Raw genomic sequence first — 12,960 nt, forward strand, 5'->3', positions numbered from 1 at the left:
GTACAAACGACCGTGGATCTCGCGGAGCGTTCGGTGCGTCAAACATTTACCGCGCATTTTACGTGCCCGCGAAAGGCACTTTTACGATGTTCGAGTTAGGCGACGCTACTTCGTTTCATTCGCGACCTCGCGAATTTCAAACGTCTCTGATTGCAGAAAGCGCGGCTTTTCGGCACCGAAGTTACCGAAAATGAAGCACTCCCGTCGCACCGGCACTCGAGACACGTGTTCCGCACGGTCCACGGGAATTCGCAATGCGAAATGTTAACGAATTCACTTTGAAATCATCGCGAAACTGTCGTAAATGGATTTCAGGCTCCACGGTTGCTACCTACGCGAGGAAATCGCCGTGGAACGTGCTCTGTGCGGAAATGCTCGATGCTCGGCGACGTTCCAATGGCTCCCAAAGCGGTTTCTAAGCCGATCTACGCTAACATTTACAGAGTAACATAAAACACAATTCGTTAGGTGTACAAATTAATTCGCGGCCCTCGCCAGTCGCGGCTTTACTTCAACACTAGGTGTACGGAGCACTAAAAACGACTATTTTACATTACTTTGTAAAAATAACACGAATGTATCTATCAAAATTTGTAGCCATTTTTTAAATAATATACACCCAAAGAAATCAATTTGTTAAACAGTTCCTCATGGTTGCATCTTTACAATATTCGTAAATTAAAAATATTAGAATCCGTCATTTTCACGGGTCCCGTAAATCTAGTGTTAAATGCAAATTCATTTTTTTTAATTTTATCCTCCAAAGATTTTTTGTAAGATGAAGTAAATGCACAAAAAGTATGGTTATCGTTTTCGTCCATATGAAAGTGGTACGATTTAATTTGTAAAGCCAATAAAAATAAAGAAAGAACAAGTGTAGCTTCTAAATGTTAAGGCCTGATAGACAGCAATCTACAGGATGTTCCAAAAAAAATGTATACACTCTTTTAACTTGAAAGCAGCGAGAATGAAGCGGGCTGTAAAGTGTGTATACGTTTTTTGGGAACACCCTGTATTTTGCTGAATAGTTTTTCACGATGAAAATAGAGTGAAAGCACTATCGATTTTTATTACGAACACGTTCCAGCCGGAAATAACCTCTGCCTCGAATATTAAAAACGGTTAAATAACCTCTGGTCGGTAACATAAATGTTGGGAAAAAAGCAGTGACACCAGTATAACGAAAAAATGATTTAAAAAGAAGGTGTATTGGTATCTTGTAGTAAATATATAGAAAAGATTGTTGAAAAACTGCCACAGAAGATACACGTAGTCTTCTTATCCCTGGCACGTACCTCAGGACGAACATAAACGAACCATAATTTGTTAGTTCAAAGTGGAAAGCAAAAATGGATGGAATATCATTCTAGGATCATTTATGTTTCCGAGGACCGTATGGGGGTGAAACCATTTTTTGATCACGTTACACGAGCGTCACAGTTACTGTGAAGAACGCGAAACGGATAAACGTTGACTGCGAAAGGACATAACATCCAGGCCATAACCACGTCGGCCATAAAACCGGAAGACGCAAGCCGTATACGTTCCAACCTTCAAGAGACCCTAAGGTGCCATAACTCCGCGATCTAAATTTCCGATCCGACATTAACAGCTCTCCAGCCTACGAGTTTTGTATACAAACTTTCATTAAAACCAACACTTCCGGCTGCCAGCCGATCCATCATGCTCGGCGGCAGCCTCTTCGCAGCCTCTCGAGTCACTATAGTTTACGATCCATCAAAACATCGAGCAATTTCAGCTGGAAAATCGGATCCGCGCGCCGGAGCATTCTTCGTGCTCGCGCGCTGGCGTCGAGGGGGCTACAGATCGAATAGACACCTCCCGAAAAAAAAGAGTGGCATAAAAATGGGGTAGGTTTGGAAAAAATGAGAAAAGAGTTTCGCCGTGGTGGGATAGGGGGGGGGGGGAGGGGAGGCCGATTAAATCGAGACGATAGCCAGGCAGCGGGCGCGCGTTTCCCCGCTCGAATGGGAACAAACCGAGCCTTTCTCATTTCTCGCGCATACGGTATTTTTTTTTTCTTTTTTCAGATCCAGCCGACGAGCAAAAAGGAAAAAGCGAGCGGCCCCGATACAGAATTAATAATGCCGAGGGGTAGGAGCGGTGCGGAGCATCGGCTGAACTTTACGTGAGTATGCGAACAGCATCGCCGGAGCCCGGGTCACGACCCGACGACCCAACGTGTCCGATATCTGGGCCACACTTGAATTTTAATCCGCGCTGCAATTGCCGCCGCGGTCGATTAGCTCCTTCACCGTGTGCTCACCATCCCTCTCTCTCTCTCTCCCTCTCCCTCCCGCTCTATCTCATCGTCTCTGTCTCGGTTGTTCCAGCTCTCTTTCGCTCGACGAGTTTACCGAGCTTTAACTTTTGCCCCCTTGCTCTCCTTCTTGCTCTCTGTCACACTCTTCTAGCTCTCTCTCTCTTTCTCTCTCTCTCCTGCTTCCTCTCCCACTCTCGGTCTCTTTTTCCGGCGGCAGCGTGCCGGGACAACACGTCGCACCGCTCGCTTCTCCAACCTCCTCCGGTGAAAACGATACCCGAAACTCTACAGCGGATTTTATTGGACCACGCGCGATCAATACTTTCACGCCCGGAGCGATTGTCGCGGGCCAATTGAAACCAAATTCTTTCACCAGCGTCTCGACCGCACGCGTTCTCTACGTTTCCCCGGTTTTCCGCAGTGTTGAAATCACCGGCGCTGACGAGCGTCATCGTCGACGATCACGATCTCCCGAAACCGGACGTCTCGTCGGCATTAAAACGTGCCAAGCTGGATCGGTTTTGCTTGGCTTTCCGTTCAACGTTTATGAACCAATTTGCATCATTAGCGTATATATACGCTCAATTTTCCCGGTCACTATCACACCGGAGCCGTATGCATACGCTCAACTTTGTTGGTCACTATCATTATTCGTTAGCTAAAAGATAGAAATAGAGGAGAAAGAAATGGTGTTGTTGGAGATGAAAGTAGTAATTCTGATCATAGTGAAGAAGAAATTAGGACACTGAAACGAAGACGAATTATTGAAATAAGCTCCGATAGTGATGATGGCCTTCTTTTCATATTTCCTTACGATGCAAATGGGTTAATAGATTTCCGGATGTTTATGCAAAATCTTTCCATTACAATCAGTAGTAAGCAGTAGAATTGGTTGGTCATGATCAGACGCTTCAAATATTCGCTCGAGCCAAAAGTCACTTTCTTTTTTTCATTAACACATCTTGCGCGAGCACTTTGCCGCCAAAGTCTTACCGTGTTGCATTCGTTCTTGCAACGCACGCTTTGTATTTTTGCAACGCATGTCTGTCCGATTTTATTGTAAAAACACATCGATCACAAAAACCCATCGATAACAATAATCCATCAATAATCCGTGAAAAACGACTTTAGTCGCTTCCCGCGCAAGATGTGTTGATACTCGCAAATTCCGAGTGGGAAGTAATGAAACATTAATAAACGAGCGGCTCTGTGTATGTTATGTAAAAATAAATGAAATGGTCATATTGCGAAAAATATTGTTGGAACAACCTGATACAACGTGTATACTGCAATAAGTTCTTAGTATGATTTGTTTACGTAGACTATTCGAAACCTTTCATAGCTATTTTTCACTCTAGAATGTGATGCAAGACGGTCTACTGACCTCTAACCTTATTGAATAAATTTTAAAATCGTATCAGGGTTGATACAGAGCACAGATGTCATTCTCAAAGGATTAAACATTAAGACACGGATTAATAATACTGTGATTTTCTATATAAAGAATCGAGAAAGAAAGCGTTAGTTATTTATCACCCAGAGTCTGACGTCCTGTCTTCCGTAGAGCGAAGCGAACCAACGATTTTCACCGGGCAACACAAAATGACAGACACAAGGTTCTTGCCGATGATCGTCTCGACCCGCGAAGCACGTTAGCCGCGCTGATTGGTCGACCGTCATTATCCCAGATACGGAACCGTCGACACAGTTGATTCTTGTCGGCCGAGTCATCGAGAACGTCACTCACGCGGCACAAGAGGTCCTCGATGGAAGAACAACCGGGGTATCACGATTGTTCTGTCGATACTGATTACGCCCGCCGGAAAATTAGTGTCGAGCGGATTCCAGTAACTCGAACCTCTACCCTCTCTTTCGCTCTCTAGCTATCTCTCTTTCACCCCCTCTCTTTCTCACTCCTACCCTCGCTGTATGTTCCTCGGGTTCCGCCACGGTCTCCTTGTCTGCGAAACACGCGCGCAATTACCAGCCTGTCCTTGTCACCCTGTTAATTAACGATTCTCCTTTGGCGCGAGCATCGACAATGCCTTTAAACTTCCCAAATAAATTACAGTCGCCCCGGGGGGGATGAATCGCGCGCGCAACCCCGTCGAAACGTAATCCTATCGTCGCTCTCGCGGCGACAATAAGAAAATCCGCTTGTCCAGGAAATGATAAAGTTGCTCTGCCGCGAGGTCACTCCCTATAAAATCGCACAATTCGTTCTTCCATATGCTAATTTTGCGCATTCGTTCCAGAAAATGTCTGCGTCCTTGTAAAGGTCGTCTTAACCCTCGCGCATTGATTAAACTTTTTTATACCCGTGCGCGTTACTCTATGGTTACAATGATTCGAATTTCTTTGTCGTTCGTTATTTCCTAGAAGGAAAAGAAAATTTATATCTACTCGATGGTGCCTATGTATTTTCTGATGACTATACAGGGTGTTCGACTACAGGTGGGAGAAAATTTTAGCGGCGGTTCTACACGATAATATAAGACGAAAATGAAGAGTAAAAGAATTGCGATTTCGGCTTCATTTATTAGTTATTATCGATTAAAAATCCGCCTAAAATGCGGCAACCCGACCAACAGAGGTGTACGTTGCTTACGTCACAAAGGCGCGCGATAATCATGTATCAAAGGGGCCCTCGGTCGCGCCCAATGGTTAGGCTTTGACGTCACGCACTTTAGCCAATAATTCGGCTAGAACCGAGTTTGCGCGTGGAATGACCCAATCGGACTGTTTACACGCCCAATTCTTGCCAGGTGACTTCTTGCCAGGTACGCGGAGTACCTGTCACTTGTTACGTGACGTGATTGTCGCGCGCCTTTATGACGTAAGCAACGTACACCTCTGTTGGTCGGGTTGCCGCATCTTAGGCGGATTTTTAATCGATAATAACTAAAAAATGAAGTTTTTTTATTCTTCATTTTCGTTTTATATTGTCTTGGAGAACCACCCCTTAAATTTTCTCCCAGCTGTAGTCGAACACCCTGTATGTTGACAACAATAAAATTTTATTCCGGCGTAGGAGAAATTAGTAACATTAATATTCGGTAGATTTGTGTCACGAGTCTGACCCGATGTTGCAGCGAAAAAGGTTAAGTATGCGTTTAATGTTGCATCGACCTCCTGGTCTTCAGCTTGGTCTAGTTATTTATTTGTAAAGTTTAATCTCGTGTAGCTTCCGATTTTCGAGCGCTTTTAGTGGAAAATAAATTACCCACAAATAGAGGTACTGATTCGAATAGAACGTTCGTAGAAAATTATTTTGTGGTCTAATTGTAGCGTTTTACTTTGTGTTTCATGTTTTCGTATGGTGTCAAATGGGCAGAGGGGACGAAAGACGGTTAACAGTAGCGAAACTGATATCGTATTTTACTTGGCGTCGAGTTTCACAAACAGAGAACGTCGCGCGACGTAACAAATATTTACTCGGGTCGCATGTAAATAGCTTCTCTATTCTCGCTCAAACTTCCTCTAGTTTCTTAACTCAATAACCCTACTTTAGCACGGGCTCGTCTGTCAATCTACTACAGTGACAAATTAAAAATAAATTTTATTCCCGGGTTCATTAATTGATTATATTTACGTATCGAAGGTAATAGTAATGCAACAATTTTATTTATATTAGGTCTATTTGCCTACAAATAAAGAGAACGTGGGCGTCACTGGGTTAAAATTATAATTTCCGGTTTGGAGACCCCAGCTAATATCAGATAGATCGATCAATTTATGGGTTTTCCGATACGCGAAGAAATTCGACTTCAATGTTTCTTTATAAAATGAATTATTTACTGAAAAACTGAAAACAATCCCAAATATTTCAGACTCTGAGCACAACTTTGAAATGAAAATCTATTTTGTAGTTTAGATTGTCAAAATAAAAGTAGTTCGCTTTCGAAATTACATATCCAATTTAGGATACTATTTGTTTTTAAGCCGAATAAAATTTCATAGATTAAAAGGTATTTGAGATATTTATGTCGACACTACGGATCACTGTGATTGGTTACCGCTTTCGTCGCACAACCTTCATTTTCTGTAAACGAATCGAGATGCTCGGGTGGTGGCGCGACCATAACTTTTCCAACGATATACCCCCATCCTTCTTGAAAACAATGGAACAGAAGCGACGATGCTTATGCGGTTCGACGCGACACAACCCCCGGTGGTCGCTCGCAGCGCAGTATAATTAGAACCGCGGCGTTGTTGCGAGGCGGCGGAAAATAAAAGAGAAAGAAAGGATGAACAAGATGCTTGGCGTTACCGTCGAGGTGATTACAGTTACAGGGGATCACAGGGTTATCCCAGCCGAGGACAAAAGTGAAGCCGCAACGATGGGGGTGTACGTGATAGGGGTGGTCGGCGTGATCGTGTTTTATCTGGCTGTGCTGGGTGTCGGCATTTGGGCGGCCGTCGTCAAGAAGAAAAAGGCACGACAAGGCCAGGATGCCATGATACTGGCGAATCGCGGCCTCGGCCCGCTTCTTGGTATCTTCACCCTAATTGGTGAGTCAAAGAGCAACCCCCTTTTCCTCCCTCTATCTCTCCGTCTCTGTCTCTATTTCTCTGTTGCGCGCACCCTTTGATCTTTTTCATCGCTCCAGCACGCCAATAACCGGCAAAACTTTCCGCCATTCTGATCCAAGCCACTCGCGAAAATATTTCCCGATTTATTCGATAACCCCACAAACCATTCCCCGCGTTGCTGCAATAGTGCACGGTTTCAATTACGTCAGTTTACACTAGATCGAGCCCGTTGAAATGACGGATTTCACATTGTTCTTTTCCTTTTACAATTCGTGGAGTTATAGAAATATTTTTCCGAGAAATTGTTTCGCGTACTTCTTTATTCGAGTACGCGTTCAGGGTCGCCATTCGAGCGCACAGGGTTAAATTCAGGGTGTGGCCGGTACAACCGGGGACGATTCTGCGTGCGAAAGTAAGTCGAAAAAGAAGAATAACCTTTCTTCATTTGACGCCTCGTTTCCGAGGAAATTGAGTTTGAAGACCCGTCAGGCTCGAGCGCTATAGTATATGCGGGAAGTAGAATTGGTTGGCCACGGTCAGACGCGTATTCGCTGCACCTTCAAACTCGATTTTCTCGAAAACGAGGCATCGTAAAAATGTTATTCCTTTTTTTTACGCTTGCCTTTCCATGTAGAATCACCCCCTGCCCGGTTGTACCACTCGTCCGGTCACACACACATAGTCACCACCAATTGTCTCCCAACGTTTCACAAACCGTAGCATTAATTTCTTTCAAGGTCTCCGAAAGTCAAACGCGAACTTTCCCGATGGTGACGGATGGTGGTATAATTGATTAGCAAAACGGTTTCGAGATGTAATAGTTTGTGTTTCGTTTTCAAATTGCAGTCTGCCTCCCTTCTTTTTTGTCAGTTAAAAATCGCGCGTTACTCTATTTTTCGATCACTCCTACAGGCCCATCCCTCCACGTTGCTATTTTTTCCTTTTTCGATTGTGACGCACTCGCGGCCAGCATTGTTCCGCCATTCGAAAGCCGGTCATTCTGAACGCACAAAGAACGCCAACCGAGCGTGGCGCGCCCCATTTGATGAAACTTTCCACGGAGTTCGCGAAAATGCTCGTCGCGTGTATATTTTTTTTTTTTTTTCAGCGACCCATATTCGTGTTAAGGGGGCGAGACCACTCTCCCGGAGGGCGGAGGTATTTAAATGCGTAACTCGTGAAGCCGAGGGGACGGACGCGAGAATGGCGAATACAAAAGTTTCGCGGCCTCGTGTCGGAGAATAGTCCGACGTAAACAGAATTTCGGGGGAGGCGAAGATGGCGTCACTCCTGGCTTTGCCTTGTATCGTTGATTCGTGCAGAAAGTAATTTTCAAAGTAACGCGGACAAAGTAGACTACATTGACGAGTAGACTGCGGATTTGTAAATGGAAATTTGTGAAGTGACATTATGTGAAATATCATTTCAAGTATCACGTTATTTAAAACTAAGCCTACCACCGCCGGTGAAAATGACCACTCTCAGATCTTTTACTTGACAATTATAAACTAAATATATTTAGTTTAAATCTCGTCATTTTTATACGACAACATGCATCAGTTACTTTTAAGCCCCGGTAGGTTTACTGTTAATTTATAACTACTTCCATGCCTGTGGTCATGTTTGAAATAACAATATGTGAGCATTTCTTGATATATTATTTCAAATAATATGTTATTTTATCTCATGATTCTTTGAAATAATTACTTCAGACAATTGTGTAATCGTTCGGTTTGCATTGGAGACTCGATCTCATAATCGCGACTAATAAGAAGACAAAGAGGCTCGAGAAGAGAATATTGAAGAACGGGGCGCGGTTATTATTGAAGTAATAAAGAGACTGAAACAGAGGGTATCGGGAAGAACAGGGCGAGTATTATTGAAAAAGTAAAAGGATTCGAGCAGAGGATATTGAAACGAGCAGAAAAGTCAACTACTTACGGGACCCCATCAGGAATGAATTAAAAATCTCATTAAAGAGGTCTAGCTGCTCGTAGCCGTTCGACGAAAGGGAATTTAAGAATTATACCCTGATAATCCTTATTAGGTAAACCCAGGTTTATTTGTTATAACAGGCTCTCGGTAGATATCCCGAGTAGAATTTCGAAATTGTATTCGGATAATCCTTCAAATTGGACGATTCATGTTCGGAAGGAGATTCTCCTTACGTAGATTAGGAAACTTCAGGCTTGAGAAAGAACGAGTTGCTCTCCGAGAACAGTATTCTGATAATCCTAACTGCCTCCGTTAGATTCGCGTTAGGCTGAAATCCTTGCCGAGGAGTTTGAATTATTTAAGTCGATTAGTGCGGGTCGATATTACTATAACACTCCTATGGAAATGCTTATTTATTCATTTGTTCCCGTTTCGCTCGGTTGTTAACTGGAAGGTAATTCGGCTCGCCGATTCTCTTAATTATTTATTATTCATTTCAATTTATCTATTTATCCTTCGTCAGCGAATTTGTCGATACTCCTTTTCATCCCTCCTTTTAATTCTGTTTTATTATTAATCCCTCGTGGACGACATTTCTGCTCTAATTTTGACTAATATTTAAAAATGTAGAAGACAGATCTTATTTGCCAAGTAAGATTTCGAGATAGCTGTGAGAAATATTAAAAAATAGCGAATCGAGCAACATTTCGCATCCCCAAATTCTACCGAGGCAATTATTTTGCGGAAGAAATTTTTTACCAACTTCATAGATAAATTCAGCGATCCCGTTTCCATTGGGAGAGTCAATTTATTTTCTATATTTTTAGTTGAAAATAAAACTTCCCTCTGCTGTGGAGGCAATCCACAAAAAATCGACCAGAAAGAGATACAAAATCGAGGACGAATAATTCCAGCAACAAACAAAATAGAAGAAATCGGAGATCGGCAGTAAAACAAATACTCGTTCAGAAATTGAGTACGAGGATAAAAAATACCTTGGATCGAATGTTTTCTGCAATTCTAGTAACAAAATACAGCTTCCGGTTGCTGTGCAGGTAATCCCGAAAAATCGAACAGAACGAAAAGCAGAAAATATATAAAATCGAGGAAGAATAATTGTAGCAGCGAATGGCGAATAAAATGGAAGAAATTGGAGAACGGTAGCGGAACAAACATTCGTCCGCAAATCGACTGGGAATAGAGAGGATAAATAGGATCGAAAGTACGCGGTGATCGGTGAACGTCGAGAGAAGCGTGTCGAGCGAAACAAACCGTGAGCCGAGCGATTAAGTTAGGCGAGCCCGTTGACGATCGTGCTGGAAAAGAGGAACGGTTCCAGGACTAACGAAGAAAATCCGTGGGAACCAGTTCTTCCGGCGTTCCCCTATTCTGGTGCACACGCGAGTTTTATCGAGGACAGCCAGTGGGACACCGGGGAAATCCCGCTTTGTCGCCCCCCGTCAATTGCATTTCTCGCTCGGCCGTTCTTCTCTCCTCGAACATTTATTCCTGCTTTCTCTCTCTCTCTCTCTCTCTCTCTCTCTCTCTCTCTCTCTCTCTCTCTCTCTTGTTGTTTTTTCTTGCTTTGTTTCTCTACCGGGTTTTCTCGTTTTTCTTTTTATTCACATTTTTTTCTCTCTCCTCTCGCCGTTCCGTTCCGTTTACCCGTCCCGCTTACAAGCACTACGCTCCGCTCGACTCGATTCATCTTGCGATTCATCCGCGCTCTATTTCTGCGGTGGAAAATCATTTTTCCGTCCGTCCATTACCTTAATGAACGCTCTGCCGGGGAAAACGCCGCGGCCATAATTATCTTCTATTCTGACGACGCGCCGTGCCGCGCGCCGCCTCATGCCCGAATGAATGGCAGGACCGATGGAAGGAACCCGAGTGAACCTCGGTGAACGCGTTCACCCGACGTTCACTCGCGATTCACCACCGCTCGGTCACCGTGCTCCCGCTTTTCCGCGATCTTGAGGAATACGCGCTTCGGGTTCTCAGATTTTTCCCTCTTTTCGCCGCCCTTCAAGAGATTCGCGGCGACTTCCGCTCTCCAGTTGAACCTCCGCTTTGTAACTTCCGGTTCGACTTGCGACGATCATTTCGAGCGGAAACTTAATAAACGCGGACGCCTTTGATGTCACAACGAAACAGTCCCTTTGCTCTCCGCGCTTGAGTTCAAATGTACGTGTACATTGAACAAAAGTTCTCCTGCTTCCATAATGAATTATTCATGATAACGTGCGACAAAAGCACCGGCAACATGATTGTTATTATTGCACAATTGAATATGCACAGGGTGCAAAGAAATGTCTTGGCCGCCATAGGCGTATTCTACATCTTCGGATCGATCAAGATCTGTGGAAAAAAGTTGTCGCAAAGTTGTCCTTAACCTTGAATTTCAAGGGCAAATTTTTGTTTATCGTCATGACGCGTAGAATATAATGCAATAAAAAGAAACTTCACCTTGAAATTCTGTGACAGACCAAACATTTCTTTACACCCTGTACAATCTTTGATTAGCCATTTTTAAATATGGGATTATATTTTAAAATATTAATTTTTAAAATTAGTACACATGTATTGTATTAGAATTGTTTAAAATTAGTACCGATTAAGGAACTACCCTTTCAAGAACATTTGAAACGGAAACACTCCTAAGATGTTAGGAAAAAAATGGCAAAAAAATTCAAACAGCAAAGATTGAATCGATCAAAGTTTTTAGAAGACAGCTTTCGAAGGTGAAGAGCACAGTGTCCGCGTAATTGCGAACAATGGGCAACCCCTTGCACGCCGGTAATTCACGGGGAGCTTTTACAGATCACCGGTTCCTGGGTCGGTGTAACATTTTCCCGCGAAAGAGCGATTATCACGCTCGACCGATGGACTAATTGTGAAAAATCTGTTTTCTTCTTTCCATGGGAAGCCACGTGGGTCGGCGGCGCCTACGTGAACGGGACCGCGGAAGCCATGTTCACCAGAGGACTGGCCTGGTGTCAAGTGCCCTTCGGTTACAGCCTCAGCCTGCTCTTCGGTATGAAATTTATAAATAATTAACAATCAAAGCTAAAAACGTTCCACCAAATAAAAATGAAAATGCCTCTACCACGAATCCCGCACAGAGCGTATTTAATGCTCGCGGCGTTCCTGTCGATGACAATGGCGGCGCTATTCACCGACCACGGTATCGATCGAGCCCGGTTTTTGCTTCTCCATTTATTTTAATTACCTTATCTTAATTCGAATATATCTGAACAAGCCACCCTCCCATTTTACTTTATTTTTGGCAAATATTTGATTGCCTGTTCCTGACATTTCTAATTTCTCTTATTTTCTGGTGAATTAATTAAACGAATCGGAAGATTAAAATATGAGTCTAAAAAAATCGACAAACAAACCGGCAAAATAGAAACACGCGAAACGAAATAAAAAATATATGGGCTGCAAGCATCAAGTACGCAAAATCCCGTATCAGTTAAACGCCCTTCGGACCGAAGGTTTCCCTATCATTATCTCCGATAACGCGTATCATCGCCGAGTGTAACCTTAACCCTTTAACTGCCACGCACGAAGGATGGACATGTGTGGGGGGAGTGACGAGGGGGTAGTTAGATCGATGGAGAAACACGGTCGCATTGGAAATTGCCAAGGCCGAGGACATCCGGCGTTAGGTAAATTTATCCTTAACACGTACGCGTCGCACCTTTTTATTTATCCGAGACTTTTTAGTTTGCCGCGCGGCAAAACAAAAGGTCTCTGTGAAGGCTGATCGAGAAACGATCAATTCGAATCCGTGGTTGCCGTCGTCGTCATCGTCGTCGACGGCCCCGGACGACGTGTCTAGAACCAGCTGACGTAGTGTCTGCGAACGAAGGCGAGCGAATAATAGGATTCGAGATAGAAGCAGCGTGTCAACGATTTTATGAAGAGACGAAAGACTGCCTCCCTTACTGTCTCCGATGTTCCCAGTTGTTCTTTACTTTGGGTACCTTCCCGGGCATCGATTCTTGCACTGTTCCGGTCGGTTTGGCCCGCCTCCGGACGCCATTTTGGTTCATTAGCGCCAGCAATATCCAATTCAATATTTATTCTTCAAATCTGTTTTTGAAATTCTTATTTACAGCGTACATTATGGAAATTTTTGTGGGAAATGGTAATTGGGGTCATTTACGTATTGCTTCAGGCTTCAGACTGTCGTAGGACGCCAT

General features: G+C 43.7%; 1 protein-coding gene and 1 long non-coding RNA gene across 2 annotated transcripts in view; both read left to right on the plus strand.

The window, feature by feature from the left end:
* The window catches only part of LOC143353479 (high-affinity choline transporter 1), a 28,340-nt gene that overhangs the window by 5,692 nt on the left and 9,688 nt on the right, over positions 1-12,960 (plus strand). The window contains exons 2-4 of the mRNA XM_076786857.1: positions 2,052-2,149; positions 6,572-6,796; positions 11,679-11,786. Of these exons, the coding sequence (XP_076642972.1) occupies positions 6,625-6,796; positions 11,679-11,786 (280 nt within the window). The 5' untranslated portion in view covers positions 2,052-2,149; positions 6,572-6,624. The remainder of the gene's footprint in view (positions 1-2,051; positions 2,150-6,571; positions 6,797-11,678; positions 11,787-12,960) is intronic.
* Positions 12,166-12,952, plus strand: LOC143353059 (uncharacterized). The gene is made up of 2 exons (XR_013082050.1): positions 12,166-12,423; positions 12,482-12,952. It is a non-coding gene; the product is annotated as an uncharacterized LOC143353059 (long non-coding RNA).

Source organism: Halictus rubicundus, chromosome 4 (genome assembly GCF_050948215.1).
Source record: "Halictus rubicundus isolate RS-2024b chromosome 4, iyHalRubi1_principal, whole genome shotgun sequence".
Lineage (NCBI taxonomy): Eukaryota > Metazoa > Arthropoda > Insecta > Hymenoptera > Halictidae > Halictus > Halictus rubicundus.